At 50.4% G+C, this 27,249-nt stretch overlaps 1 protein-coding gene across 1 annotated transcript in view; it reads left to right on the top strand.

The window, feature by feature from the left end:
- Window positions 1-6,233: 6,233 nt before the first annotated feature.
- Window positions 6,234-27,249, top strand: part of KCNT1 (potassium sodium-activated channel subfamily T member 1) — a 94,496-nt gene continuing 73,480 nt past the window's right edge. Inside the window, exons 1-2 of the mRNA XM_054174583.1 lie at window positions 6,234-6,538; window positions 20,796-20,975. Of these exons, the coding sequence (XP_054030558.1) occupies window positions 6,393-6,538; window positions 20,796-20,975 (326 nt within the window). The 5' untranslated portion in view covers window positions 6,234-6,392. The remainder of the gene's footprint in view (window positions 6,539-20,795; window positions 20,976-27,249) is intronic.

The following is a 27,249-nucleotide window of genomic DNA, read 5'->3' as shown; positions in this document are numbered from 1 at the left end:
TTAATAACAGCATCAGTTGCAACAAATAAGGGGAGACAATCGTTTGGTCTTAGTCACCTAATAGCAATGTTTTTACTTCAAGGTATGATTCAGCTACTGCAGGCAGCTCTTCACCTGAAGTTCTCCGTGAGGCTTGGGAGATGATGGTAGAGAAGGCTTTAGGGGAGTTACACAGTGTGTGCTTCATTTGGGCTTTGAAACACAAGCAAAGAAACTTAAAAACAACCCAAAACCTCAGAGTGCTGACACTCTAGGCAGGGAGATTAGCCACTCCTGGCACACAAATGAGGTTGCCTTTTCTTCCTAATGGAAGCTGACTACACTAAAAACATGTTTTTCTATCCAGCTTCCTAGCATTAATTTTTTCTTTGCATACATCAGTCTCGGAGCTACAGAGCTCTATCTTTTTGTATGAGTATATTTGATTATTACTTCTTGAGTTTAATGACAGCTTTGACAACTAACTGCTGCTATATTCCTTGAAAAAGGCAGTTAAACCTTCTGTGCATCGTGTGAGTGCTGCATTCAGACCCAGAAACAGCCAGCTAAATAGGAGCTGAATGGAGAGAGCACCAGCTTGTGACAAATGTCAAGTTGCAAGGCCACAGAGCTCCAGACTGTGCTGGGCTGGTTCCTGAGAGGTGATTTCCCTGCCAAAATGTCACCTTGACAGCAAAGTTCCCTGTTTTGCAGCAGAGCAGGGCTGTGTCCTCATTATTAATTTTCACAGTGTGCCATGCAGGTTACTTCACCTTGTCATTTATTCATAGAATCATAGAATATGCTGGGTTGGAAAGGATCTTTAAAGGTCATCTAGTCCAACTCCTCTGCAGTAAGCAGGGACATGGCCAACTAGATCCTGCTGCTCAGATCCCCACCAAGCCTGACCTTAAATATCTCCAGGGATGAGGCTTCCACCATGTCCCTGGGCAACCTGTTCCACTGCCCTCATAGGAAAGAACTTCCTCCTAATGTCCAGTCTAAATCTACCCTATTCTGCTTCCAAACCCTTGCCCCTTGTTCTAGCGCCACATTCCTTGAAGCTGGATGCAGGCTGTATTTGTGCCTGGCAAACCGAGCTTTCACATGAAATTCATTTCAAGTGCACATCATCCCGAGCACTGGAGTCTTGAATCAGACTCTGCTTTGATTAAATTCACTCCATGCTTTGACAATATTTGCAGCTGGGAGCAGATCGAGTTGCTGTGCCTGATCCCACCGCCGCGCTGTAGCTGTCGTGATGCTGGGCCACAAGCTGGGGCAGTTCCTCTGGGGGGCTTCTTGCCCTGAGGGGTGTGTGTGTTTGTGTGCATGTGTGTCTAGGTGAGATGTACCCCAAAGTGCAAATATTGCCCAAGGCTGTGGAGGGAAGCAGGAGCTGAGTGCAGGTCCTGGGGCTCACACAATGCCCCATCCTATCCTCTCCAGATCCTGCTGTGCTCCAGCTGCATGGACCTGGGGGTGTCCCAGGGATTTGGGGGGGGGGGGGGGGGGTGGGAAGCTGCAGACCCCCCCAGCTCTGGCCAGGGCTGCTGCCAGTTTGGCTGTTCCCTATTGTCCCCTGGCAGGGGTCTGTTGGGGAGCTGGAGCTGTGCAAGGGCACCCCCTGACATGAATCCTTCCTGGGCTGTGGAGCACTGTGGCATGCTGGACTTGGGTAATGTGTTCCTCAGGCAATGACTTTCCCTCTTCCCTCTGACTCATCCCACCATTGCCTCCCACAGATGTATGTATTGCTTTCCCAGACACACAAACAGCAGAGTCGAGACTGCTGCCCTGTGATCTGCCAGGGGTGGTCATTCCCTCTCACTTGGGGGGTCACAGACTGAGGGTTTGCCTTTCTCAGCAGCCCTGCACAAGCTCCCCCCATGCTGCTCTCTGTGCCTGGCTCTGCTGGGAGATCTGTGTATGCACATACAGCACATGGCTGTGCAAATGGCACTTGTCATCCCACGGTGTGCCCATTCCCTGGTGTGCTGTGGGAGACAGCCCCTTGGGACACGGTCTCCTTTGCTTCAGGGTGCAATGGGGAATGGTGGGATGCTGGATAGGGTCTCCAGCAGAGCTGCAGGGGGCTGAGTGGGTCACGAGGAGGGTGAGAAGCCATGCTGTCACAGGGGACACCTGATTGATCTTACTTTCTGTTAATAAGATAACTGTTGGGAAAGGAGGACTTGTAGCATTGATGGTGTTTTGGGGAGCACTGCTGCTGCAGGGAGGGAGGACCATCACTGCCTTTGATGACAACACTGCCTTGCCTTTCCCCTGCCTTCCCCATGCTCTCTCCCCACCTTCCCCTTTAGCTTTGGGAGCACAGGGCATGTGTGATAGCCCCAGGGCAGGCCCCCCAGCACCCTGCCCCAAGCCTGTGACGTCCCTGGGGCTGAGCAATGATGAGTCATGACAAATGGGAAGAAAGTCTTTATCACAGGGTAGTACTGGCTATGACCCCCAAAACCTAAAAGTTACCTTTGAAAAATAAGTGAATTCTACTACTGTAGATCTTGAAAGAGCAGAGGGGAAGGGCAGCATCTCAGATGAGCAGGTGGAAAGGGGAGAGTGTGAAAAGAGCCCCCCCAAATTACCCAAAGGCTGCAGAAAATGCCTTGGGGAGGAGCAAGAGCGCTCAGCTCTGGGTGAGGCAAAGGAAGAGGTGTTTTGTGTTGCAGTGTATTTTCCTGGGGAGAAAAGGCTGGATAAAAGCAGAGTGGGAAGAGGCTTTGCTGCGGCTGGGAGCTGCAGTCAGACAAATGAATCCTCGTTAGAGCGAGGGGGTGTGGCTGATTAACGAGCGAGGCGGCGGGTGGGGAAGCCACGGGAAAGAAGTACCAAGGGAGGGGGATGCGGTGATCTCAGCATCCTTTACTGTGTCTTTGGAAGTCAAATGGTCCCAGGGCTGGCTAGGGCCATAATGCCACCACCTCCATGTGTTGGGCAAGAGATGAGAGGGTTGGAACAGTCTCTCTAGGCTCTGGCACAGCCAGGTGTCCTCTGTCAGGGAGAGTGTGAAGTGGTCTTGCCTGGCACCATAAGGGAGTAGGAATCCATCATGGACCCTGGCCTGAACATCCACCTGTCCTAAGGGAGCCCATCCCCCAAATACATCCACCCTCCACATATACCTATCTGTCTGGGCTCTGACCTGGAAGTTAGGATGAAACCAGTCTGTGCTCTGCTGAAAGCTGAGGAAGAACAAACAACCCTGGCCTGGGGGCTGACACTGCTCCATGACAGCCAGTGTCAGAGCATGAAGAACCCCTATCCCCTGGCCTTCTCTGCTTTACAACACACACTGCCCTGAAATCCTTCCTGGAGTTGAATGATAGCAGGGCATGGAAAAATAACCAGTAGGGAAGGAAGGTCAGGGTTTTGCTTTTTATTCAGTTAACTACAGGTTGTAAAGTGGTTTGTTATGGAGGATGGTCTTGGTTCAGTGGAAGAAGTAAAAGCTGGAAGTTCTGCAGAGCAGTAGAACAGACCCATGCAGGAACTGGGAGCAGTCCCCAGGACAAGGAATCTCCTTTCTCAGGTAGGATGACACCAAGTACCACCACCAGGACAGCCTGTGTTTGTGCCCAGTGGTCAGGACTCTGCCTTCCCCCTTCTGTGTGGCAGGGTTGGGGAAACACCAGTGCTCTTCCGGGCACAGCTCCATGGCCAACCCATCACTGCTGGCTGTACTGGGTGGGACTGGGCAAACCTCACCACTCGAGCTGCAGCATTTGGATGGGGAGGTTCTCTTCTTCTGGCTCTTGTTCATTTCTCATTTCTCATTTCTCACCACCTCACCCTCCCTGCAACTGTTTTAAATAATTCCACCTCCACTCCTGTGTTATCACCTCTCATGTCAATACGCTGCTGTGCCACCCACCCCTCTCCTCTCAGTGCTTCACGTCAACATTTTGCACCCAATAATGTGAAGCAATTAGTGAATGAAGAATAACTTTGGTGCTTAAAAGCATGACAGGTCGGGAAGCAGCTCAGGGATGGATGGCACGGGCAGCATTAATTGCTTTTCTCTCAAATGACTCCTCGTGTAGGAGAGTCCATATGGAGAGGGAGGAGGAGGAAGAGATGCTGTGGGAGAAACAAAATCTCTGGTCCTAGTGAGGAGTGTAGAGCCCAGCCCGTGTGAGTGGGCATGTCCCTCTGGAGCGGAGGCTGCGGCAGTCGATGGGCACCGTGTGCCAATGCATCACACCAGGACCAGAGCTCCTGAGAGAAGCTGTTGGAGAGGGTGAAGTTTGGGGGCAGTCTGAGGGCAGCCTGGAGCTGTTGGAGAGAAAGCATCAGTCTGGAAGTGGTGAGCTCCTGACCTGGGTGGCATCACCCTTCCCTGGGGACTGACTGTGCAGGTTTTGGTGCTTTGGGTGGCTGAGGTAGCAGAGGAGCATTATGCAGGTCAGAGGAGCTGCCTGGCTGCTGTCTGCAGGAGCAATAAATAACACTGTGAAATGGTAGTAAATGGTTGTACTAAATGGTCCTGGCTGGGGTTATCTACTCACCCACACAGCCCTGGGATCATGCAATCTGCACGGTGGTGAAGTTTGAAGAGGATGGGACAGGGCTCTTTTCAGTGGTGCCAGGCAATAGGACAAGGGACAATGGGTACAAACTGAAACCCAGGAGGTTTCACTTGAACTTGAATTTGAGCAGAAACTTCTTTGCTGCGAGGATGCTGGAGCCCTGGAGCAGGCTGCCCAGAGACATTGTGGACTCTCCTCCTCTGGAGAGATTCCAAACCTACCTGGGTATTGTGATCCTCAGCAACCTTCTGTGAGTGACCCTGCTTTAGTAGGGGGGGTGGTCTAGATGATTTCCAGAGGTCCTTTACAACCCCCACCATTCTCTAAAGTCCCCAGTGCCCATGCAACAGCATGGTCTCTGGGAGAAGGATAAAACCAGAAGTAATAGAGATGGGGAAAGTGCCAGAAATGGGGCTCTGCAGCCCTTGTGTGCTGCATGACCACTCCTGCCACAGGGCCATGGGTGCTCTGTGCTCAGTGGCTTGCCCCTGAGAGAAGGACTTCATTTTGGGGTGCTTTGGGCTTGGCTGTATGACTGTGGAGGGCACCTCCTGGTTCCAGCTGATCTTGGAGGGGAGAGGAGGCAGATTGAACTTCATCCCATTAACCCTTTCCTGGAGGCATCCGGCTTGTGTCCGGGCCGTTCCTGCTGTCCCTGGGGCGGGGACGTTCCCGCAGCGGGGAGGTGTTATTGCAGCAGGGCGCCCCTGGAAGATCAACGCTCCCAGCCCAGCCGCCCAGCATGGCTCAGGAATTCCCCAGCAGGCTGGGGCTCAGGCGGCCTCTTTGCTTTCGGCACGGTCAAAACACAAATATTTGTTTGGCTAGAAAATTAAAATATAACATAAATTCAAATAATAAAAAAAGGTTTAAAAGGGGGGGGGGGGGGAAGGGAAAAAAAAGTAGCAAAAAGAAAAGTAAAAATATGAAAAGGGAAATAAAAGGGAGAAAAGGAAGAAAAAGGTGAAAAGAAGGAAATAAGGAGAAAATAAGTAAAGGGAAAATAAGGAAAAAGGGAGAGAAGCAGAAAAGAAGATAAAAACAGGAAAAAAGGGAACAGAAGGAAAAAAGGGGAAACAAGGGAAAAAGAAATGTAGTCAAGAAGGGCGGGAGAAAGGGGGAAAGGGGGGGGGGAAAGGAAAGAAAAAGGGAGAAAACAAAATTTTAAAAAAGGGGGAGGGGGATAAAAAAAAGGAGGAAAAGTGAAAAATTAAAAATAAAGAGCAAGCCGAATTCCCCGGGGAGCCGGGCGGGCAGAGGGAGCGGCCGTGCTCCGTGAACTCGATACCGGGGTGGGCTCACGGTCCGGCACACGCAGCCCGGGGGTCCGAGGGGTCCCGGGGCCGGTGAGGGGGGCGGCGGGAGGTGCCTGCGGGGCCGGCAGGGGGCGCCGCGGTGTAGCGGCGGGGCCGGGGGGGCCGGTGGCGGCGGCAGCAGCAGCAGCAGCACGGTGTCGAGTCCCGCCCCGCCGCTCTGCACCGCGGGCCTCGGTGGGCAGCGCGGTAGGGAGAGGAGGCGAATAGGGCCGTCGGTAGGCGTCGGGCAGGACCCCCTCCCCCCTCTCCTCCCACTCCCGCTCCGGTGCATCACTCCCCGCCCCTCAACTTTCCGGTACCTGTTGCTGCCCGCACGCCGCCGGGCTTCCCCCCGGCGGCCGCCCAGTCCCCGGCATGCGGAGCGCTCGGGCGGCCCGCGGGCTGCGGCTGCGGCGGCGGGGCACGCCGTGATGGGCTGCCGGGTAGGGAGAACGGGACGGCGGCGGTGGCTGTGCCCGCGGCAGGCAGCCCCCGGCCGGCGGCTTCGGCAGCCCGGGCCGCTCATGCTTTGCTCCGCCTCGCCCCTCCGGGCACCCGCGCCGCTTCGCCGATGCCGTTCTCGGGAGAAGAGCGGAGCTTGCAAGGCATCTACAAGCCGGCGGGACCGGCGGAGGGCCGGGCGGGCGGCGGGGCGGCCGTCTGCACCGAGTGCTACACCAACCGCTCCTTCGTCTACGACGATGGCAGCGCCCACAGGTACCGGGCGGCGGGACGGGGGGTGTCTGGGTGAGGGAAGGTGTCCCCGGGTCTGCCTGTGCCGCTGTCGTGGTGAGCCTCGGGGCTAGGGCACGGCAGAACTCCGCCGTGCAGAACCGTGACGAGCCCCTTCTCCGGTCGCGTCCGGAGGGGCCGGCACCCCGCGGGGAGAACCGGGCTGGGCTGTGTGCAGTGATTTGGAGGAGCTGCTTTATCTGAGCCCTGAAGCCACCCCATAGCAAAGAGGCAACATTTCCATAGGTGCGCAGCAGCCCATGCGCCGGCATTGGGCTGGTTTTGCGCCAAACTTAGGGTGTCCAGTAACGAGGGAGGGGCTGAAATGAAGAGCTGCTTGAAGGGGATCAGAAATCCAGTGCCACTGTCCTCCTGTGCCCATTCAGCAGCAGCAAATGTATCTCACACGAGGGACAAGCCTTGTGCTGAAGTATCCAAGCTTGTCCTAACAATTTCTTTATATTATCATTGATCTGATTGCATTTCCTAGCATGGCTCTTCTGACTGTCACACTCATCAACTGTCAGCTGGAATGAGCAAATGAGGTGTGTGTTTCAATTAATTCTTGGCAGATAAAGACCTTAGCTGTCTTTGTGCCCTAGGCTGGTCAGCTGAGGTGTTCTGTCTTGGCATCTGCTTGCTGTGATTTAGGGAAACCATCTTTTATTCCCAAAAGCCTAGGTGGAAAAAGAAGGAACCAGGACTACCTAATTTGTGAGAACACCATTCAGCTGCTTTGGGCTGCTCCAGGAGGGCTGTGGAGCCACAGGCCCTTCACCAAATCCAATTGCCTCGTTTTGCATCTGTACTTGGTGTGTTTGCAGAAATGACATCCTTCAGAAGGTTATTGAACATGTCTGTGAGACCAGGTCAGAGATGGCAGCTTGCAGTGGGTTTGGGCTCCAGCACTGTGGGAAAATGATGAGTTGCTCAGCTTGCCCAGCAGTTATTGCTCCTTAGTATTTACACTGCAGTACTGCTCGGGGTCATTTATCCTCATCTGGTGTGCAACAACAAAACGCTTGTCCAAAGGTCTTCCCCTCTGTCTCTTTCAATCTGAATAGAAGAGCTTTGTTTTCTAATTATTATTATACAGCCCAATGTGTTTCTAACCCCCTCTGGCTCCAGAGAGGTTAAAAAGCCATTGCTTTTTGTGGCTCATCTTGCCTTTGTGTTCATCCCCTTTGCTGCCCTTCCAGAGGTATTGAAAAGCTGGTTGGAGCCCTCAGGACTTGACAGCTTTGCCTGTGGCTGCCTGTTTGCCCAGCTCAGAGCAGCCTAGATCTCTAATGAACTTTTTCAGTGCTTGTTCAGCTTTAGAAGCAGAAAATGATTGTTGTAGAATGCCTAAAGAGGACTGTGCAGGAGCAGGCAGAGAAATAAGCACCATCTCCTGCAATAGAAGATCTCAGGAATCCACTCAGGAGCTCCCTGATTTCCCCCCTGCAGCTTGGACTAGGGGTGCACATCCCTTTTCAGCAGAGAATCACCCATGTTTAACAACCTGCTGTTACTCAGCCTCTGCTTGCTACAACAGTTTCTTCCTCGCCTTCCAAGGGTTTTACCTCTGTTCATTTGAAAGGGCCACGAAGGCAGTGCCCTGCCTGTGTCTGACATGGGCTCTGTGTGTGATGAGTGTGCAGTTCCCAGGGGGATGGGCCAGGGCTTGGGAGTCCTACACAGGCTCCTCAGCTTGTCTGCACTCCATGCTCCCAGGTGTGTGCTTGTAGGGGTAGGTGTGATGGCAGACAAGCAGACCTGTCACCACAGGTGTGTGTGAAGGATGGGACAGCCAGCATGTATCTGAGCAGCAAAGATGTGGAACGTGTTCAGTGTACCTTCTGCCAAATGTTCAAGGGGACTTCAGCTGTGCTGGCCCCCTTGAAACCAGTGGAAACCTCAGTTGTCTCCTTGCTTAGCAACCTAGATTTGGATTAAAAGCTGTTGAAGAGAAATTCCAGCTTCTCGGTTGCTTCAGCATGGAGGTGTGTGTGTAGATGGTCTGTGTGCTTTCCGTGGCCCTCTTTGTAAGGTGACAATGGTCCTGAAAGTCCCAGAAAGCAAGGAGTTAACTGTAAAAGCACTTGAAAGTGTGTTTGGAGAGCAAACACACATTTCTGGGCCCCAGAGGGTACAAATTACTTAAATTTTCCTTTCCTACCTCGTGGGAAATCTGGTAAATGTTTGTGTAAGGAGCCAGCCTGTCATTTAGGGGAACTGAGGATTTCCTCTGGCCAGCTGCTCCGCTTCCTCCGCCTTGCCCATGTAAGGGCACTCCGAAGAACAGTGATGGATGAGCAGCCATATGGAAGGGCTCACACAAAAATAACCTGCCCAAGTAAAGGGGCCTGCGGGAGAAGCAGGGACACACGAGAGGAGACTTGGGTTTGCCATCCACTGCCTCCTGCCACCATGGCTTATTTAAGAAGCAAGAGGTGAAAGGCGGCGACATGCATGAGGGTACCCGCAGGAGCTGTTTAGGAGGATCACAGCCTTTTCGTAGACGTATGTGGCTTTTCTCATGTGTGGTTTTAATGTCTCTCACAGGAGATGTGTCTGCCTGCTAGCTCAGTGCTGCTGTTTAGAATTGGAGCAAACAGTAGATGTTCTGTGCTGAGTGGGGTGGGTTCAGGTACCTTGACGTGGATTTGGGAGCAGGACATGGAGGGAAGGTGGGTCCCAGCTGGAGCAGCTGCTCCGCTGCAAGTGCTTGAGAAGCTGAGGTTGGGGGCAGGAGAGCAGCAGCCAAAGAGACCTGGGAGCACTGCAGGTAAAGCAGATCTGAATAACCTTGTGCAGGGCCAGCTAGAGAGGGCTTGGCTTGATTTAGGCTGTGTTGTGGTGGGGTCTGTGCTCAGTCCCACCCACCTGGGCAGCCAGGTTGTGCTTTCTGGCCCTAGAAATCACAGCAAGACTTGGAGCAGTGACAGCAAGGTTAAAAATACCTATAGGCACTTTATGCTGCTCTGGTCAAAACACCCAAAGGCAGGTATTTGCCTGCTGTCCTTGCTGAACTGGAAGTGAGAGGTGTATTCTCAGAGCTCTGTCTATATGAGAGAGCTGATCTGGATCCTTGAGGGATATGAACACCACAAAAAAAGAGGCATTGGTTAAACTAGAGTCTTGCTCAGTGTGAACACTCTCATCCAGACTTGGGTTGGCTCTCCCACAGCTTCTCCTGGCACGCTTCAGATGGACCAAATGGACTGTCTGAGCTAGCACAAGGATGGTCCCTGCAGCTGAGTGCCTGTTGTTGTCTCTTTAGTGTTCCATTTGGTGGAAATGAATGGGAAGATGCTTCTTTGGCAGAGCTTGTGCTGAACCAGACTCTGTAGATAATTAATAACCAGTTTCTCCAGGCAGGACCAGACATTTATCAGCTTCCAAAAAGTCAGCCTGGTGGATTGCAACAACTGTTGCTCTGGCTGCCAGTGGGGATCCTGGCCTCACTGTTCCAGGAGAATTTGCAATAGGAGCCACAAAGCTACAGGGCCAAACACCTTGTATTTTCAGAGGTAAGGAATTCTGCTCGTGTTTTCCTCAGCTGATCAGGAAAGGGAAGCATGCAGCTTTGTCATGAGTCTTGACATGGCTGTTAGCAGGTTGTGATGTGAAAACTGCTGCAGGAGAGTGTCCACCTGGGTCAGTGGGAAGAAGTTTTTGGGACCCTCCTGCTTTTCAGTGTAACAATTGACCCCTACCATACTGAATGTCCTCCTTAGAAGGTGATGTTGGGATCTGGCATGGCTGTGTCACCCTTTGCTAGAGAACAGTAAACTAGGTCACTGCCTGTGCTCAAGGCTCTTTCTGCTTTGCAAAAATATTTACAGCATCTATTTGAATCCTCCCTGTTCTCCATCAGTGACCTTTTCCTGACCTCCACGCCTGGTTCCCAAGTGCTGTATGCAATTTGTTTTGGAGCCTGCAAGTGTTTCTCTTGCATCCATGCCAAACTGTGCTGGAGCGTGGAACATCTCATTCATCCTTCTTATGAATAAAAACAGGCAATGAGCCATCCTGGGTCTGAGCACAGGTGCCTCTGGCCTGGTGTCCTCTGACAGGGCAGCCCCTTCCCTGGGCTGTGTTGCTGCAGCCAGTTGGATTGGGATCTTCAGCTGGCAGTTGTACATTGTGGTTGAGCTTTGAAGACCTGTCTGGATGCTTCCCCTTGGATTTGCCTGGTTCCTTTTGAACCCAGTGGTACTTTCTGCCTGTATGAGAGGATGTGACTTCTCTCATGCAGCTGCTCTTTGTGCACACATGCTGCTTTTCCTCTGAGCCTTCTACCCTCTGATTTCCCTGGGTTCCTGCAGCTCTTGTGGTGTGCTTGCTCCCTGGTTGCCTGCTCTGATTTCACCTGCCTTTCATCATGTCTCTTTCCAGGCTAAAAAGCTCCTCCTGCTCTATTTAGTGTCTCCTTGAACAAAACACTTTATAACCCTGTAGTTATCCCTGTTGCCCTTCTCTGTGCCATATCATCTCTGAAGAGGGGAACCAGAACTGTGTGTGGTTCCCTGGTGGCTTTAGCTGAGCCTCTCCTAACACTTTGGGTTTTGACCACCACTGGCAGCCAGCTGTTGGCATTTATCTGCTGTGACTTTAGCTCTTTTCTGAGTGCTAATTTGCAGACCCTCTAGTGCCTGTGCAGGAAAGTGATTCCCCCCTCCACACTTCTGAATTTGTTGGCATTTATTGATGCTCATTTTTGGTTTGTGTTTTATCACTGAGTCAGTCGGCGCTGCAAGATCCTCCTGCAGCTGTTCACAGACAGGTTTCATTTGATCATGCTGGATAATCTGGGGTCATCGGCATCACTTCTGAGTCTGTGGAATAGCAGAGCGCCTTGTGGGATCCCTTGGGAAATGTTTGCTTCAGCCTTCTCCTTCTGTTTGTCTCTTGTCTTCTAACCCAGGAGACATCCCCTTCTTTGTCCTGTTGCATCCTGGTCTGGCAGGAGACAAGCTTGCCTCTTGGGGCTGTTATTTCTGTAAGTCTTTGTATCCTTGCACAGTGTGAAAAGACTTCTCCTCCTCCCACGTCTTGCTATTATTTTCTGCTTTCAATAGAAGGGAGTGTTCTGCAGTGGTCTGAAGTGTAGAGAAGTTTCTTCTCCATGCCTCATCCCTAGCAGTTCACAGCAGTCTGGGGCTGTGCAGAAAGGACAATTTTCCCAGCAGAGCATTAACAGCAATTAGCACTTTCCTGATCTTGCAGCCTTTATTTTAATGGCATGAACCTGAAAAACTCTGGCCACTGGCAGGTTTGGTAGAGGGTGTACCAGCTTGGAGTGAGGGGGAGTAAGACACTGCTGGGCTCGTGTGCAGTGGGATAAGCAGGTACCCTCCTGTGAATAATGACTCTGGAGAGCCATCAGCTCTGCCTTGGGAGCATCTTCTTGCTCATCCTGGTGAGAGCTAGGAACAGATAGCATTGTCCTGCCTGTGTGTCCTCATCTACTGAGACAAGGGTTTGGCTGGTTCCCAAGGTGGAGAGAGCGACAATGGTCTCAGGCAAGCTCTATGTTGGAGGGGAAGCCCCAGGAAAAGGAAAAAATGGATTGGGCAACAGCAGGAGGGCAAAGGACTTTGAAGTGTCACTTTAGCTCAGGGTGAGGTTTTCTGTCCCCTGGGCTGGAGGCAGGGGGGCTGCTGCCAGCTGCAGAAGGGGGCACTGGCAGGAGCAAGACTGCCATGGAGCATTTGGATTTGTAGGGACTACAAGGATTCCTCGTGGGGGAGTTCTAACTGGCCAAGAGCCACTTGGCTTTCTGGCCTTCCTCATGGTGCCAGCTGTGGGAGCAGGGACCTGTGGGATAGCTGAGGGGTCAGTCTGAGTGGTGAGTGGAACTGCACTGGGGTTAGATACCTGATGTCTGTAAGCATCTGAGTGTAGAGACCTGTCGTAGTGTGGGGAGGAATTACATTCCCCTTCTTCAGCAGGGAATAATGGAGGGTTGGCTATTGGTTTCCAGAGCAGAGCTGGAGGCTGTGACAAGTCAGTTGCTCTCTTTTTAGTTTAATAATCTGTTTAGATTTAAGATTCTTCACGGTTGCTTGGCATGAATCATGAGCCTGGTGTTATCCCTGTGTGCAACAACAGCGCCCTGTCATTGAAGGCTGGGGGATTTCCCAGGGAAGCCTGATGTGCACAGCCTCTGAAATCCCCAACACCACTGGTGGTGCCCTGCAATGAGGGATCACTGCTCACTCCTTGAATCCCCTTTCTGGTCCTGTGCTGATGGTTCTCCCAGGCAGATGGTGTGCTCTGGTCCCTGGTGCTTGGCACAGCAGCGATCTGTGGGTGATAGACACTGTTCACAAAACTGAAAACCTGGAGAATTCAGTGGCACCTGGCAGCTGCTGGGTTTGAGAGCTGGAGTCCAGGCTGGTTCCCTGCACTAGTCACTGCAAACACTTTCTTCAGCTTTTTCTCTTGCTACTGGTTGATACTGCCAAGCAAAGATGAGGAGGTAAGTTCCTCATCCTTCCAGGAGGGTCTTTGAGAGAGGCTGGAGCCTGTTTGCTGCCAGAAGCTGGGAGATGTGTTTTGAATTGCTGTGATAGCTCCAGTGCACTCTTGAAAAAGGACAGGGCTTGAGGTGGCTCTGGCTGGCCCTTAATGCATACTATGTTCCTTATCCTCCTCTCCACCAGCCCTTATCTGCCATGTCCAGCCTGTTCTTTGCCCCACGTGGTTGCAACTGTCTCACAAACCTCTGCAAAATGGAAGGATGGGCATACAATACCACAATTAAAATAACAAGAGTTAAACTGGAAGCTTGGTGCTTGTGTGAAAAGAGCTCCCAAGGCTGCAGATGTCCTTTCTGTCACCTTCCCACCATGGCACATACCTGTGCTTTTGGCAGAGGAACAGGGAGCAGGAGTGCAGGGGCTGGGTGGTCAGGAAGGCCCTGGAATGAAGGCAGTGTGCTGCAGAATGAGGGGCATCTCAGCAAAGGAAACCTGGCCATGTGCTGCTGTTCTGCTTCACTGCTGTGGCAGCCCCAGCCCAGGCTTGGGGAGAGGGAGCTGATCCTCTCAGCCACCACTAACCAGGAGTTCCTTCCTTCATTATGTCAGCCTTCACGAGGCTTTGCAGTCACCAGGGACCATCAGCACGACCTGTTTAACTTCTCTTCTGCTGGAACCCCCTCAGCACTGCCTTGCAGGATGCTCTTGAGGAAGGGCTGCAGCTTTCTCTTCCCAACTTCTTCACCCTTGGCAAGGCCACCAATGGATAATGCTAGCAGCCATCCAACTGCTGGGGCTGGAGCTGGCCAGGGCACTGCCTGCCTGTGCCACCTGTGTGCTCCCTGTGCTATTGCTGGGATCAAAGAAGAGTGAAAAGGCTTCTCAGCAGGGCTTTCCTTTCTGTGAGCTTTACCTTGTTGTACAAAGTGTATGTGAGCACCGGGCCAGAAGGGAATGGGGAGACGTGGGGCTGAATTGCTAATACAGGGCTGTCTAATAAGAAAAATGGCTCTGGCCCTGGAAGGTACAATTTTATCTTCTATCTTCTAGAAAATAGCATTGCCAGCAGGAGGGAAGGCTTGGGGAGCTTTGCACTGACTCACGCTTCCTGTTCCTTTTCAATGAGAAACACACAAAATGCTAATTTTTTCGGTGGGGCCTGTGGTGCTAAATTGCCTCAGCTTGTTGAAAGCCAAGCAGTGGATGGATGGATTTGTCACAGGGCTCAGTGCTTCTCTGCTACTTTGCAGCAATAGCAGCCCCTGATGTAGACAGTTTGACTGTCCATAGAGGTGCCAATTTGGATGTATGGGTTTGATCTACTACCTGAAGGGAGGTTGTAGACAGGTGGGGGTTGGTCTCTTCTCCCAGGCAACCAGCACCAGAACAAGAGGACACAGTCTCAAGCTGTGCCAGGGGAAGTCTAGGCTTGAGGTGAGGAGAAAGTTCTTCACAGAAAGAGTTGATGGCCATTGGAATGTGCTGCCCAGGGAGGTGGTGGAGTCACTGTCCCTGGAGGTGTTCAAGAGAGGACTAGATGTGGCACTTGAAGCCATGGCTTAGTTAGTCATGAGGTGTTGGGTGGCAGGTTGGACTTGAGGTCTTTTCCAACCTTATTGATTCTTTGATTCTATGATCTGGAAGATGGAGTGCTTGAAAGACTTCACAGAGTTGGAGGGGACCCCAAGGATCATCTGCTCCAACCTTTCTAGGTGATAGTGTAGTTGAGATGGCTCACCCTGTAAAGCCGAGTCTTAAACCAGTCCAGTGTAGGGGAATCCACCCTTGGCAGATGATTCCAATGTCTAACTGTTCTCATGGTGAAAAATTTTCATGTGAAGTCCATCTGGAGTCTCCTCAGGAGTAACTCGTACCCATTGCCCCTTCTCTTTTCCATGTCGCTCCTTGAAACAAGCAAGTTTCCAATCTTCTTAGTAGCCACCCTTTATGTACTGGTACTTACAGATGTGATGCTGGCCTGGGTTAACACAGCCCTGGGTTAACACAGCCTACTCTCACAGCCTCCTTCTGTCCCCATACTGGTGGGGGGGGAAAGTAACACACAACCACTCCCCCCAACTCCACTCCCCTGAGTTGAGATAAGGAGTTTTTCTGTAAATGATCCAATGCACAATTGCCTTGGCCTATTGGCATGTTACAATCTGAACTTCAAGCCCCAGGATGCTTTGCTCCAGCCAGCAGTTTCATTTTGAAGCTGGCATGATGGCAGCGTGGGATTGAATATCATCAGCAGATTCAACTCACCCCGTGACAGATGCTTAGGGACATGGTTTAGTGATGGACTCGGTGGTGTTTGGTTTATGGATGGATTCAGTGATCTTAAAGGTCTTCTCCAAATGCAATAATTCTATGGTTCATGTATTTTGTGTGTGTGTGTGTGTTCTGCAGCAGGACTTGGGGCAAAGCTGCCCAGAGTCACTGGAAATAATTACTGGAATGCCATGATGGGCCCATTCACATCCCTTGGAGCACTTGAAACTCCTTGAATCAAGAACTATTAAACCCACAACTGTTGTACAAGTGACAAGAAGCTGAGAAAACAATTAAATGAAATGGTAGTGGACACAAGTGTTAGTGAAGTAGAGAAAATGAGCCTATTAAAGGAAATAGACCTTCCGCCCCCCATCTTCCCCTGCTTCCCTTTTCCTGAACCAATTTCAGACCATTAGTGCCTGGGGCTTTAGTGCTGGGCTGTTTAGCTCTTTTCCATACATTACCAGAAAATAATTTTGTTGAGTTCATCATTCCTGTCCCCCTGGTTTGATCTGTGGGCTGCCATGCAGGTGTGGCAGGGACCGGCTCTGCTCATGCAGCTGGCAGCGTTTCTGCTGCTTGTTGATTGTCTTTAAGGTTGGAAGCAATTCTGATTTCAACAATTTATCACTTGGTTTGTGGGACTTGTGCTGAAAAGAGCTTGGGCATTGGGGAAGAAACTTGAGCAAATGGAAGAGGTGTTTTTAGTGTTGTATTTTTTGGGGAAAGAACCCTGCCACCTAGCCTGGTGTGTGCTCGTCCCCAGCACGGCCCCACTCAGGAGGCCACTCAGGCCACATCTTGGTGCAGAAGGTCCTCCTGTGTCTTTGGTTCCAGGACTGCCGATCTCTATGGATGACATCAATGAGTTACTGTATCACCTCTGGGAAGTGAGAGGGGATGGTGGGATAAGAATCTAAGGCTCTTCCTCCAAGAAGCTGAGACATAACCAACAGTGATGTTGGCTGGTGCTCACAGGGTGTTAAGGAACACATGCTGCTGAGGCAGTGGCAGGGAGAGCAGCCCCGTGCCTGAAATGAGCACCCCAGCTCCTCCACAGGGACATCCTAACAGGGCAATCCTACCATGAAGGCTGCTGAGGTGTGGTTGGTGTCTGGGGAAGGGTGGTGCTGAGCCAGGGCGTGAGGCATGCCCATCGTGGGACCTGCTCTGCATGTGTGCTTGGCCACTGCTCTGCAGATCTGCTGCCTCTCTCCCCGTGGTCTCTGCCCTGCCTTCTGTTGGGCTGTGCGGTGCTGCCGTGCCAGCTCGCTGCCCCTTCGTGCCAAGGGCGCGGTGCCAACGCCCACAGCAGTCGTGTGTCGCCGGCACAGGAGGAGGGTGCTGCTTCCAGCCTGGCTCTGGAGAGCGAGCATGCGTCTCCCCACGCACTGGGGCCATTAGGAGACCCCACAGGGATGTCACTCAGAAGCAAAAAACAAAAAGAGAAGGGGGAACAACTGTAACCCGGTAACCACAAGAGCTGTGGGAAGAGAAGCAAATAGAAGATGATTGTGTGTATTTTAATAAATAGAGCAAAAGAAAGGGCAGAATTTCCTCTGCAGCTTTGCTCATTGGAGATGCTCTCAGAGCCTTGCAGTGGCTGAGCTTCCATCTTCATGTATGGACCAGAGATGCAGGGCCAGCCTCCCAGACATAGCTGGCAGGAAGGAGAGGACACAGCAAGGTCCTTGCTGTCCTGGGGCAGCCTGGCTCCAGGTGAGAATTTTCCTATCCCTTGAGTGCAATCTAGACACCACTGCCCTGTGATGGGTCTTGGCCAGACAGAAATTCCAGTTCCTTAATCATCCTAGTAGCCTCCACTGGACTCTCTCTAGTATTTCCCCATCTCTCTTGAACTGGGGAGCCCAAGACTGGACAAGGAGGAGGCTTATTGAAGAAATCCAAGGTCCTGAGACTCCTGCTAGAGCATGCTCCAAGAGGCAGCTTTGTTGGCTGAGCTGGGTTGGTGATGATGTCTAGCTGCAGTTTAATAGTAGGAGAGATCAATGGGAAGATCTGATTTGGTTCAGACTCAGCTTGATCCCAATTCCCATGTTCCCAAGAGGCTGAGCAGGAGGGTGTTCCCCTCCCAGCATGCTGATTGCTGCCGGGGAGCTGGCCAAGCTGGGGGAGAGACGGTGTCGTAGCGAGAAAGTGGAATAGTGTTGAGGTTTCCATATGCTGATTGCAGCATGCAGTTTTAGTGGTACATGGTTCTGGAGGAAGGAAGGAAAAGGAAGATAAAAATAAAGCTGCAGTCCTGTATTTAGCTATAAACCACTCTGGGATATATTTTTTTTCCAGTAGTATTTGAAGACTATGCAATAAACAAGCTTGTTCATGATTTTTTCATTTGATACCACTACTGCTTTGAAGAAGTAGCTGAGTTGCTGTGGCATTTTTATAGCTCAGAATCCCAATGTTTGGGCGGAGAAGAGGGTTGCAAATCCTCTGTGCCAGTGTCAGGAGATCTCTGTGCATTGCAGGAGCATATTTTTTTTCCTATGACTCTTATGTGCAGCATACCTTAAAGTCCACGGGTGATTGATGAAGACATCTCTGTCAAACAGATTCATTCTCTCTCTTACCGAACTTTTTGTCTTGCTGAACTTTTTGTCTTACTGATTTCTCTCAAAGACCACATTTTGAATCAGTTCATCCAGAATAAACAAATGTGCCAAATCTTTAAGATGCTGAATGACTTCATATGCAAGAATAAGAGATAATGTATTCAAAATGTAGCTGCTGCTGCAGCGGGAGGAGAGACTCAGATGCAAATACAAAGCAGAAATTGTGTTTCCACAGATACTGGTATAATTGGATTTTACTACAATTTCTTAATGCTAATGAAGGACAGTGGTAAATGTTTGCTTTTTTTTTTTGCCCTGAATCTGACACATTACCTGGGGCCAAAAGAGGAGGATTAATTTGGATTGAAAGAATCACGTGGAGTTGAAAAAAAACAAACCCAACACATCCAACCCCAAAATACAAGTGTTTGACATTTGAGGAAGGTAGTTTTGTGTAGACATGAATGTCCTTGACTTCTGGTGGGTGCAGGGCTAGGGTGGTCCTGCCTGCCTGCACCTCAGGCTGTGGGAGCTGTGGGGAATGTAGGACAGGGTGGCAGCTCTGTGTAAAGGTGCCCTTTCCACATGGCAGTCAGTGTGTCCATGTCTGTGCAGCCGTAGAGCTCAGTCTTGCCTCTAGGAGAGGAAACTGTGCTGCTTTAAACAGGCCCTTAATAATCAGTGGAGCTCACTGTGTGTGGCAGTGTCCTTCAGATGCAGTTCTAACACCCACATTTGGAGTTAGACATCTGAAATCATGTGTTCTGACAGTGAATGAGTGGATGAATGGATGATCTTTAAAATTTATCTTTTCCTCTACCTGAAAGTCCAATTCTATGATGCTGTCCTGGCCCCTTGGCAGCAAAAAATCCCAGCTGGGCTAGAACTTTGCTGGAGCTGGCCTGGAGAAAGTGTGCATTTGGAGTAACTTATCATAGTTAAGCTCTAAGAGGAAGGATTTAATTGTGCCTTTTTCCTTTGTGATTAGATGAAGGTTAGATCCTCCTTTGCAATGCAAGTTAAAGGTGGTCAGCTAACTTTTGTTCTTACAGCACTTGATCCAGAGGGAGTCCTTGAGTTGACAGAAGTTGCCTTGATTTCTCTTAAAGACCATGTTTTGGATCAATGTGTATTGTAGAGTAATGTCCCTGGTGCCCAAGGCCCTGCACAGATGTATGCAGTGTGCATATGGCAGCTAAAAGGGATTGAAAAGCTCAGGGGTACAGAATTAAGTGGCAAATAACATCGGTGAGAAACATCTGAAGTGCTGAGAGTGAGTTGCTTTGTCTTCTGGGGCTGTGTTCAGCAGAAATTTTGCATGCTGGTTGCTCTTCCAGAAACTCAGGAACAACAGCTGAACAGGACTTTGGAGCCTGGTCAGCTGGGAACTTATTTACTGGGGCTTGAGTTGTTAAAGGTGGAAGATGATTTGAAGAGCCTCAGATCACATCTCTGCAGCCAGCAGCAAAAGCCCTACATGTCCACCTATTGCCAAGTTAGTATTCAGCTGTTTGACGCTCTTTTTTCCCCCTGCATATAGCTTATGCAATATGTACTGGAGGCAAAGCTGCGGGGAGGTGGCAGGAGTGGGTTGGAGAGGCTTTGGGTGAGACCCTTGGAAGTACATCTGACATGAGTTGGAGCCTTTCAGCTATTTGCCTGAATCACACTCCAAAGGTTTATATGTGAGGGATAAAGAACCAGCTCTCTGCAGAGGCACTACATCTCCTCTTCCAGGATTTCCCTATCCTTCCCACTTTCCACAGAGGGTCTGTGAAACTGGAGTTCTTTTCATGGCACAGATAAATTGCACTGATGAAGCCAAACCCCAAAGGATCAGGAGCTTTGATCTTGCTTTGTCTGTCTGCACAATGGCTTTAGGGCATTGAATGGCTTTGTTCCCTTGCAAAGGGAAGTTTTAGCTTAACTCTGGTTTGCTGAAATTAGTAAGTGGCACAGGGCAGCAATGCCATGCCCATGTTCTGGCTGGTAAATGTTGTTTGAAAAAAAGAGACCAAACACAAGCTCTTAACCCTCTGAAATGCTAGTCTGAGAGCTGGCTGAGTTTCATCTCCTTTCTGTGTGGCAGAGCAGACTGTGTGGAGCTGGCTGTACATTGCTGTCTTTGAGCTATCACCTTGGGTCTCTCCCAGGCATCGCAATCCCCCCACCCTTGATCAGAGGCACCAGCATGCCAAGGGATGGGTGATATATCCTCCTGGCCACGACACTTGGCAGCTGGACAGACGACTGACTCATCAGTGTTCGCGGTTTCTCATTTAATACTGGGACTGTTCAGATGATTTAAGAACTGGCAGGCCGGAGGGGAGGTTGTGCTTCTGCCTCCAGCACAGTTGTGGAGCCGTCGCCTCGTTTGCCTCCCATCCACACTTCTCCTTGCGGAGGGAGGCTGGGGGTGGATCTGGGTTTGGTTCTCAGCTGTGGATCTATCTTGCGAGCGGTTTTGTTTCCTGCTGCTGATTGGGCTGTTCCATTGGCTCCTCTTGCTCTCTGTTGTTTGCCTGCTGTGGAACAAATGTCCTGTGCGCAGCGGGCTGCGGGGCGCTCCGGGGGACCGGACTCTGTGCCGTGCCCACCCCGCCGGCCCCTCACCTGAGGCTGGCCGAGCCCTTGGCTACTCATGCCCCCGGGGGGAGCTCTCTGCAGTGGGGGCACCGCCGCCTGCCCCGCAATGTAATTGCATTTGGGGGGCTGCCAGCCTCTCCCGGCGCGGGGGGCGGCGGTGCGGGGCAGCAGCGGCCGGTGCGTGCCGGGGTGCGGGTTGTGCGGGGCCGGCCCCAGGAGGAGGTGTCGGGGCGGGGGCGGACGGCAGGGGCGGGCAGGGCAAGGCAGGGCGTCCCCCCTGTCCCTGTTCTAAACCCCCCTTTCCCCCCAGTATTGCCACTGCCCCCTTCTCTCCCTCAGGCTCTCGTCGCCCGGCGGCTGCGGCGGCGGGGACGGCGGCGGGAGCCGCAAGAGCGGGGTCATTCTGGACATCGCCGCCTTGAAGATGACGGAGCTGGAGTCCGAAGTGCTGCCTTTGCCGCCCCGGTACCGCTTCCGCGATCTACTGCTGGGGGACCAGTCCTTCCAGAGCGACGACAGGTTCGGGGGCACAGCGGGATGGGGGGGACGGCACGAAAGGGACACCCCCACAACCTCCAGGAGTGGGGTAGGGAGGGAGACGCATACCCGGGACAGGCAGTCCCCAGGGCTGGGGACACACAGAGCTTGGATGGAGGACACATACCTGGGGTTGGGGACACACACCTGGGACCCCACTTTGTGTGTGGGGTGCCCACGCCTGGGGTGGGTGCGGACGCGGAGCTGTGCGCGGTGCTGAAGCCCGGCCGGCGTGGAGCTGTCTGCGGTGCTGATCCCGCGGGCGCGGAGCTCTCCGCGGTGCTGGCGGCCGGATCTCACTGTAGCGGACCCGGCGGCGGAGGGTATCGGGATGCGGGAAGTGCTCGGGGTCTGCGGGCACCGGGCTGTGTTCGCAGGTATCAGTGATCAAGGGGCACTGGGATGTGTGTGGGTGTGCTGGCCCTGGAGGCCGTGGGGATGCATGTGAGTACACCTTGGGCAGTAAGTGCCAGGAACGTGTGGGTGTTCCAGGGCTGGTCGACATGCCAGAGCTGCTTGGTAGTGGCAGTTATGGGTACACTGGGCCAGCAGAAATAGAGATGTGTGGCAGCTTGCTGGGCAGCTTGCTGAGTCCCATGAGGGGTTGGTGAGGAGGAACATGACTGCTGTCTCAGAGATGCATGGGGGACAGCTGGTGAGGTGAGGGGCTGGTAAAACTCCATCTTAAGCCACATGCAGATTTTGGGTTGAGATTATGCATTTCTTTTGGGGGTAAGGCTCATTTAGGCTATTCTCAGAGGCTGTCTTTGCAGCAGGGGGTGTTATGGGAGTAAACCCTAAAGGGATGCTGTGGATCTGGCACAACTCTCCCATTCTTGGGATGTCTAGAGAAACGGCCTTTATGGGTTGAGCACCAAGCCTGATATTCCTGAGTAGCTGGCAAGGATTTAGTATCAGGTTGAGTGAGCTGAAACAAACGAAGGAATGCCATGAGTGCAAAGTGAATTCTATGAGCAGAGCAGTTACATGAAGTGGAACAAGAACAACCCTGCCTTTAACTCTGTTCGTGGCAGAATAAGCAAGGAGCTACAGTGCTAATGAGGAGACAGTTAGACGGTCATCTTTCCCCACCAATTAATTGCATGGTGTATACAGAGACAGATGTAACTCTTGCTGAAAATAACACTTCAATTGCTTGTGATTAGCCTTTGGGTAGCTGCTGTGCCTCTGGCACGCCTGCATCAAGGCTTTTGTGCATCTGTGTTTAAAGGTAATTTCATTTTTTAAAATGAGTACAAGGTGTCATGCCAAAAAGAAAAAAAAGAGAGAGAGTGTATTTGACTTTGAGAATGTTAGATTTACAAGTGTTCTAGGGAAGTGTTCCCAACTTTTATAGCTGCATTAAAATTGAGCTGTCTTGGAAATGAGTCTGTGCTCCTCGAGATTATAAAGCCCGGATTTCCTTAACAGGTACTTAAATATTAATAAAGTTTTCTTGCACCAGATGAGAGGCTGATAGGAGACTCCTGCTGCAGAGAATGTTTAGATTTCAGAGTGGGGATGGTGTGGCTCGTCTGAATAAATGTGGAGTTTACAGGTTTAGTAGTTTTCGTATTGAAGTGTTTGAAGGTTGGACTTGACGATCTTTGAGGTCTTTTCCAAGCTTGTTGGTTCTATGAGTTGATCTGAAATACAGAAGATGGCAGCTGCAGATTGTGGGGTTTCTGCACATCACTGCTGTAACCCTTGACCTTCATTTTCATCTGGATTTGAGTGTTTCTGATCCAGAACCTCTCTTTAGTTTTAGTGTGGGGATACTCCGTATTACTTTGTTGAATGAATTACCTTTGTTACTCAAGATACCTTAATTTTGTTTGCTTTATGTGCTGCTGTCTTTCGTTGTTTGACTTTCCCCTTCATCCAGCAAATATTTAAAACTTCCCAGTGGGTTTGGGAATGCAAATCTCTGAGCACACATTTGCTAGTCACATGGAGTCCTCTTGGCTTCACTGGGAGGTGAGCCACTGCCTTAGGATTTTGGAAGTGGTGCTGTTAGGCCTCAATTTCAGTCCAAATCATTAATGACACTGGCTGAAGCAAGCTTGCTGGAGTAATTATGACTAGTAGATCAGTCTGTTCCAAACCAACTGAATAAAGAGCTGATTTAGGCTAGCAGAGGAAAATCAGCAAGGCTTTTTGGCTTTGCTCTGCTTATAAATACTAAGCAGCTCAGAGATGTGCTTTGAAGTGCTTTGTTACAGCACTGACAGGAATGTGCTGGGGAAAATTCCCCACGTCAACAGTGTGGGGAACTGTGAATGGTAAAATAGAGCTCATTGGACTTACAGATGTAACACTGGAGGAAAACACCCCTAGCACTGAGTATCTCATTTATTTACAAAAGCAATGCTAAAACCATTAGCATCTCAAATAGCTGCTTTTGAAAAGCTCCCCTAGAACGATGGTGTGCTGATGAAAGTGAGGTTTCTGGGGTCAGCAGGAGACTGGAAGAATGGGAAGCTGTAGAGGAATCCAGGTTTTGCTGCTTCCTGGGAAATTAGAACCACTTCTGTTAGAAATGTATTAATCCATCCTCATCAGAGAGGATGCTGAGGAGACACCAACACTGGCCTGAGGTAAGAGAATGAGGTAATGCTGGAGCTTGAGGAGGCAAGATCTTGCTGGAACAAGTGGATAATTAGAGAACTGTGGTATGGCAGGAGGAGGGAGCATGTCCAGATAATTCATGGAACTGAAAGGGCTAATCAGTGATTATGAGGTGGAACAGGTACCATAGGCCGCCTCGATTGGACTTTGCTTTTTAGAAAGCAAGAGGTGAAGACAATCAGTCAAACTAAGGCAGGCTTGCTCCTTGGCAGGCAGGCTGATTGACATGAGAACTGAAATAATACTATGAATTTTCTGTGGTGAGTGGTAATAAATCAGCCAGGGAGCAAAGAGGAAAAGACTGGCTGGAAGAGGAGAGGGGGAGGAAAATGGATTTGTGCAACGGAGAGAGAAAAGCCTAATGACAAGCAAATATAGAGGTGGCAAATGGAAGTGTTCCTTCCAACATCTTATTCATCTTTAGAAGTCACTACCATGAGACACTGAGAAGGCTTTGGGCTGAGCTGTCTCAGTGCAGTGCAACTGTATTTAAATACCAAGCTTGACATTTCTGCAAGGCAAGTCTTTAGGTTCTGGAGACAGGATTAACTGCCACTCAGCAATAAATTCCCAGAGGGCACAAAATGCAGTCTCAGCGTAAATCTGACTAATGGGCACCGGGAGATAATTTTCCCTTTGGAGAGAGAAGGTTCTTTTTGTGCACGTGGAAGTTACCTCAGTTTTCTGGCCTGTCTGGTTCAGAAGTTTCTTTCCCTCTGTTTGGAAGGTTCTGTCAATGTCAATACTGGGAGAAAAAGAGACCTGTTCTGCTCTCTTGTGGCAGTATTGCATTTCTTATCTCACCAGTGTTTTGTTGTCGTGAAATAGTCACAGGCACCGGAATAGAGCAGTGAAGGCAGAGTTTAAGATGTTGAACCTGTAACAAAAAGAAGGTGAAGAACTGAGGGCATGAATTCTGGTTTGTCCTGGCTGCCCTTTCACATGCTTGGCACATGGCTCCTCCAGCCATGGGAACCCTCCCTGCAGTGGTACCTGGTGTGGGAGCAAGGCCAAGGGATGCTGCTGGAAGGGAAAAGGAGCTGAATTCAGCTTCCCAAACTCCCAGCTGCGAGTTTGGGCCGTGTATGGAAGGCTTCTGTTCTCAAGTGATACTGGTATTTGCTGATTGAAGGCAGCTGAGAAAGCACATCTGCTGAATTGATAAATATTGTTCCATACCACAAGCTGTGGCATCCCTTTGATCTTTACTGCAGTTTTTGATCTGCATTCCCTTTCCTTGGACAATGCTGACAACTGAGTTGGGACATGTATTTAAAACCCCCATAAAGAAAATTAAACTGTATCACAGAGAAGTGCCATTAGGAGCTTATTTGAGCCTCATTTAAATAGTCTGAATACTTTCCAGAAAATTGTTGTCAGAAGCCACAGTCCTATTTACAGTAGCAAGAAATAATGGATGTCACTTTGATTAAGTGCATTTTTCTGAGGCTAATTATCAGCAAAGGATCATTTTGATGGATGAGGATGTTTGGAGAAGCTCCTTGTGCAGAAGAATTCAGCAGCATCTCCATGAGAATTGTAACATCTCCTGTTTCAAATAAAAGACTTTTCAGATGTTGCATAACTGAGAAAAGAGACTTTGAGCAACTGGAGCAGATTCTTTTTCATTTCTGCTTCCAGGTTAGACTTCAGAAACTCCTTTGGCTTTTAACTGACATTTGGTCTTTGGCTCTTGAGCTTGTCACTGAGTGGTGGCTCTGAATCATGGGTTGGATTATAGCTGGCACAAACAGACCAGGGTGCTGAAATACCAGGCTTGGAGGATCTTATCCTCGCAGTTTTTATGCTAACATGCCCCAAGTGACTTCCTCATCAAATGCATCATTACATTAATGGATCTCAGCAGTTTTGTGTCCCTCTGTCAGGTTCCTTGAATATATCTGCAGCTGAGTCCCCACTTCATTGCCATTTGATTTAATGGGCAATTTCTCTCATTTTATTTGGAAGAGGCAGATGCTCATTTGAAAAATCCAGTTTGTGAGGAGAAGTTAGAGAGGGATGTTTATGTCTGTGATGGTGAGGTAATGGCCAATATTTTAGCTTCTGGGCTGCAATGTCTGTTTGGGCTGTACCATCTGTGCTTGTGAAGGTTTGTACCTGGATTTAGAAAATACAGCTCTCATGCCTGCCTGCCTCAAAATTTCTCTGGCAAAGGCTTTTCACCTCCCTGCAGTTTGATCCTTTGCTTGTGGAGGCAGGATGAAGGTATTTATTGTCTAAACCCCATTCCCTCAATAACAGCATTGAGACCCAGTGCTCCCCAGCCCTGTGTGCTAAATCTCTCAAGTGGTGGCTCAATCTCAGTTTTGATGCCTGAGCCCAGCTCCAAACCAAGTCATAAATAACCCTGGTGAGGATGGTGGAAGCTGAAACAGAATCTTAGGAGTGCCTGTGTGGCCACTGGAATTGAACTATTTCTCCTCTGCTTTTGCCACCTGGCAAAGCAAAATCAAAACATTTATTAATTTGATTAGGCTGCTTTCCTGAGTCAGAGCTTGGTCAGGAAGTTTCTGTCTGACAGAACACGAGCAAAATCCTCAGCCAGCCTGTGGCAGTGACCCTGCTCCCAGCCAGAGTGACTGCTGTTCTATAGAGGCTCCTGCTCCTGGGCCAGGCAGCAGAGTGAGTCGGGCAGGTGACACATAGTGGTTTAGCTCTCTCCAAAGTAGATCCCTACAGCTCCTCTCTGTCAGCCCAAGCTGTGGACAATCACAGAATCCCAGCAAGGTGGGGTTGGAAGGGACCTCTGGAGACTGTCCTGTCCAACCCCTCTGCTAATGCAGGGTCACCCAGAGCAGGTTGCCCAGGATCACAACGTCCAGGTGGGTCTGGAATCTCTCCAGAGAAGGAAACTCCAAAACCTGTCCTTGCTGAGGCTTGCTTCTGCTCTCTGAATGTGTGGGCAGGGGTACCCCAGGCCATGAGGCATGGCTCTGAAATGTGATGTCTTAGGTCTAGACTAGCAGTGCTTGTAGTAATGTAGGGTAAAAGCACCTGGGGCATGTTGTTGTTGCACTTAAATCTGCTGGCAGTACCATTTGCCACCTTGCAGGGAAGAGTAACCAAAACGACTGCAGCCCTGGGAGGCCCAGTTCTCTCCAGCAAGGGTGACAGCAGTGTATCCTCTCCCTTGACAGAGGCAAACTCAACATGGGTCACCACTGGATTCCTCATCCTGGTTTCAGATGGGATATACCTGGGTGAAGAGTGTGTTGGAAGGCTGGGACAGCTTTATAGGAAGGATTTGGGTTTTCTTCTGTTTGTAGATCTTTCCCTTTAACAATAGATGCAATTCCTACCTGTGCTTTGCTTTTCCAGATGTTCTGAAAGGCTGCAGGGATGATTACTAATGCAATGTCTTAATTGAAGTACTCTTTGGAGTTCTTTAAATGGATGTTTCCTTCTAGCTATTGGTGTGCCTTTGACTATTCACCTTAAGGCAGGAGTCCCTGGACATCAGCAGGAATATTAGGAAAGTAGACTAAGGGAAGAAGTGCACTTCTTTTATAATTATATATATGATTTTATTTAACAAATGTCATTACTCTTTACAGGGATATTGCTTTAACAGACCCTTGCCAGCAATAAAAGTGCAGGCATGTAGCAG

The sequence above is a fragment of the Dryobates pubescens genome, chromosome 29, assembly GCF_014839835.1.
Source record: "Dryobates pubescens isolate bDryPub1 chromosome 29, bDryPub1.pri, whole genome shotgun sequence".
In the NCBI taxonomy this organism is placed as follows: Eukaryota; Metazoa; Chordata; class Aves; order Piciformes; family Picidae; genus Dryobates; species Dryobates pubescens.
Note: the sequence above shows the minus strand (reverse complement) of the source record. Positions and strands in the feature narration are given on the sequence as shown.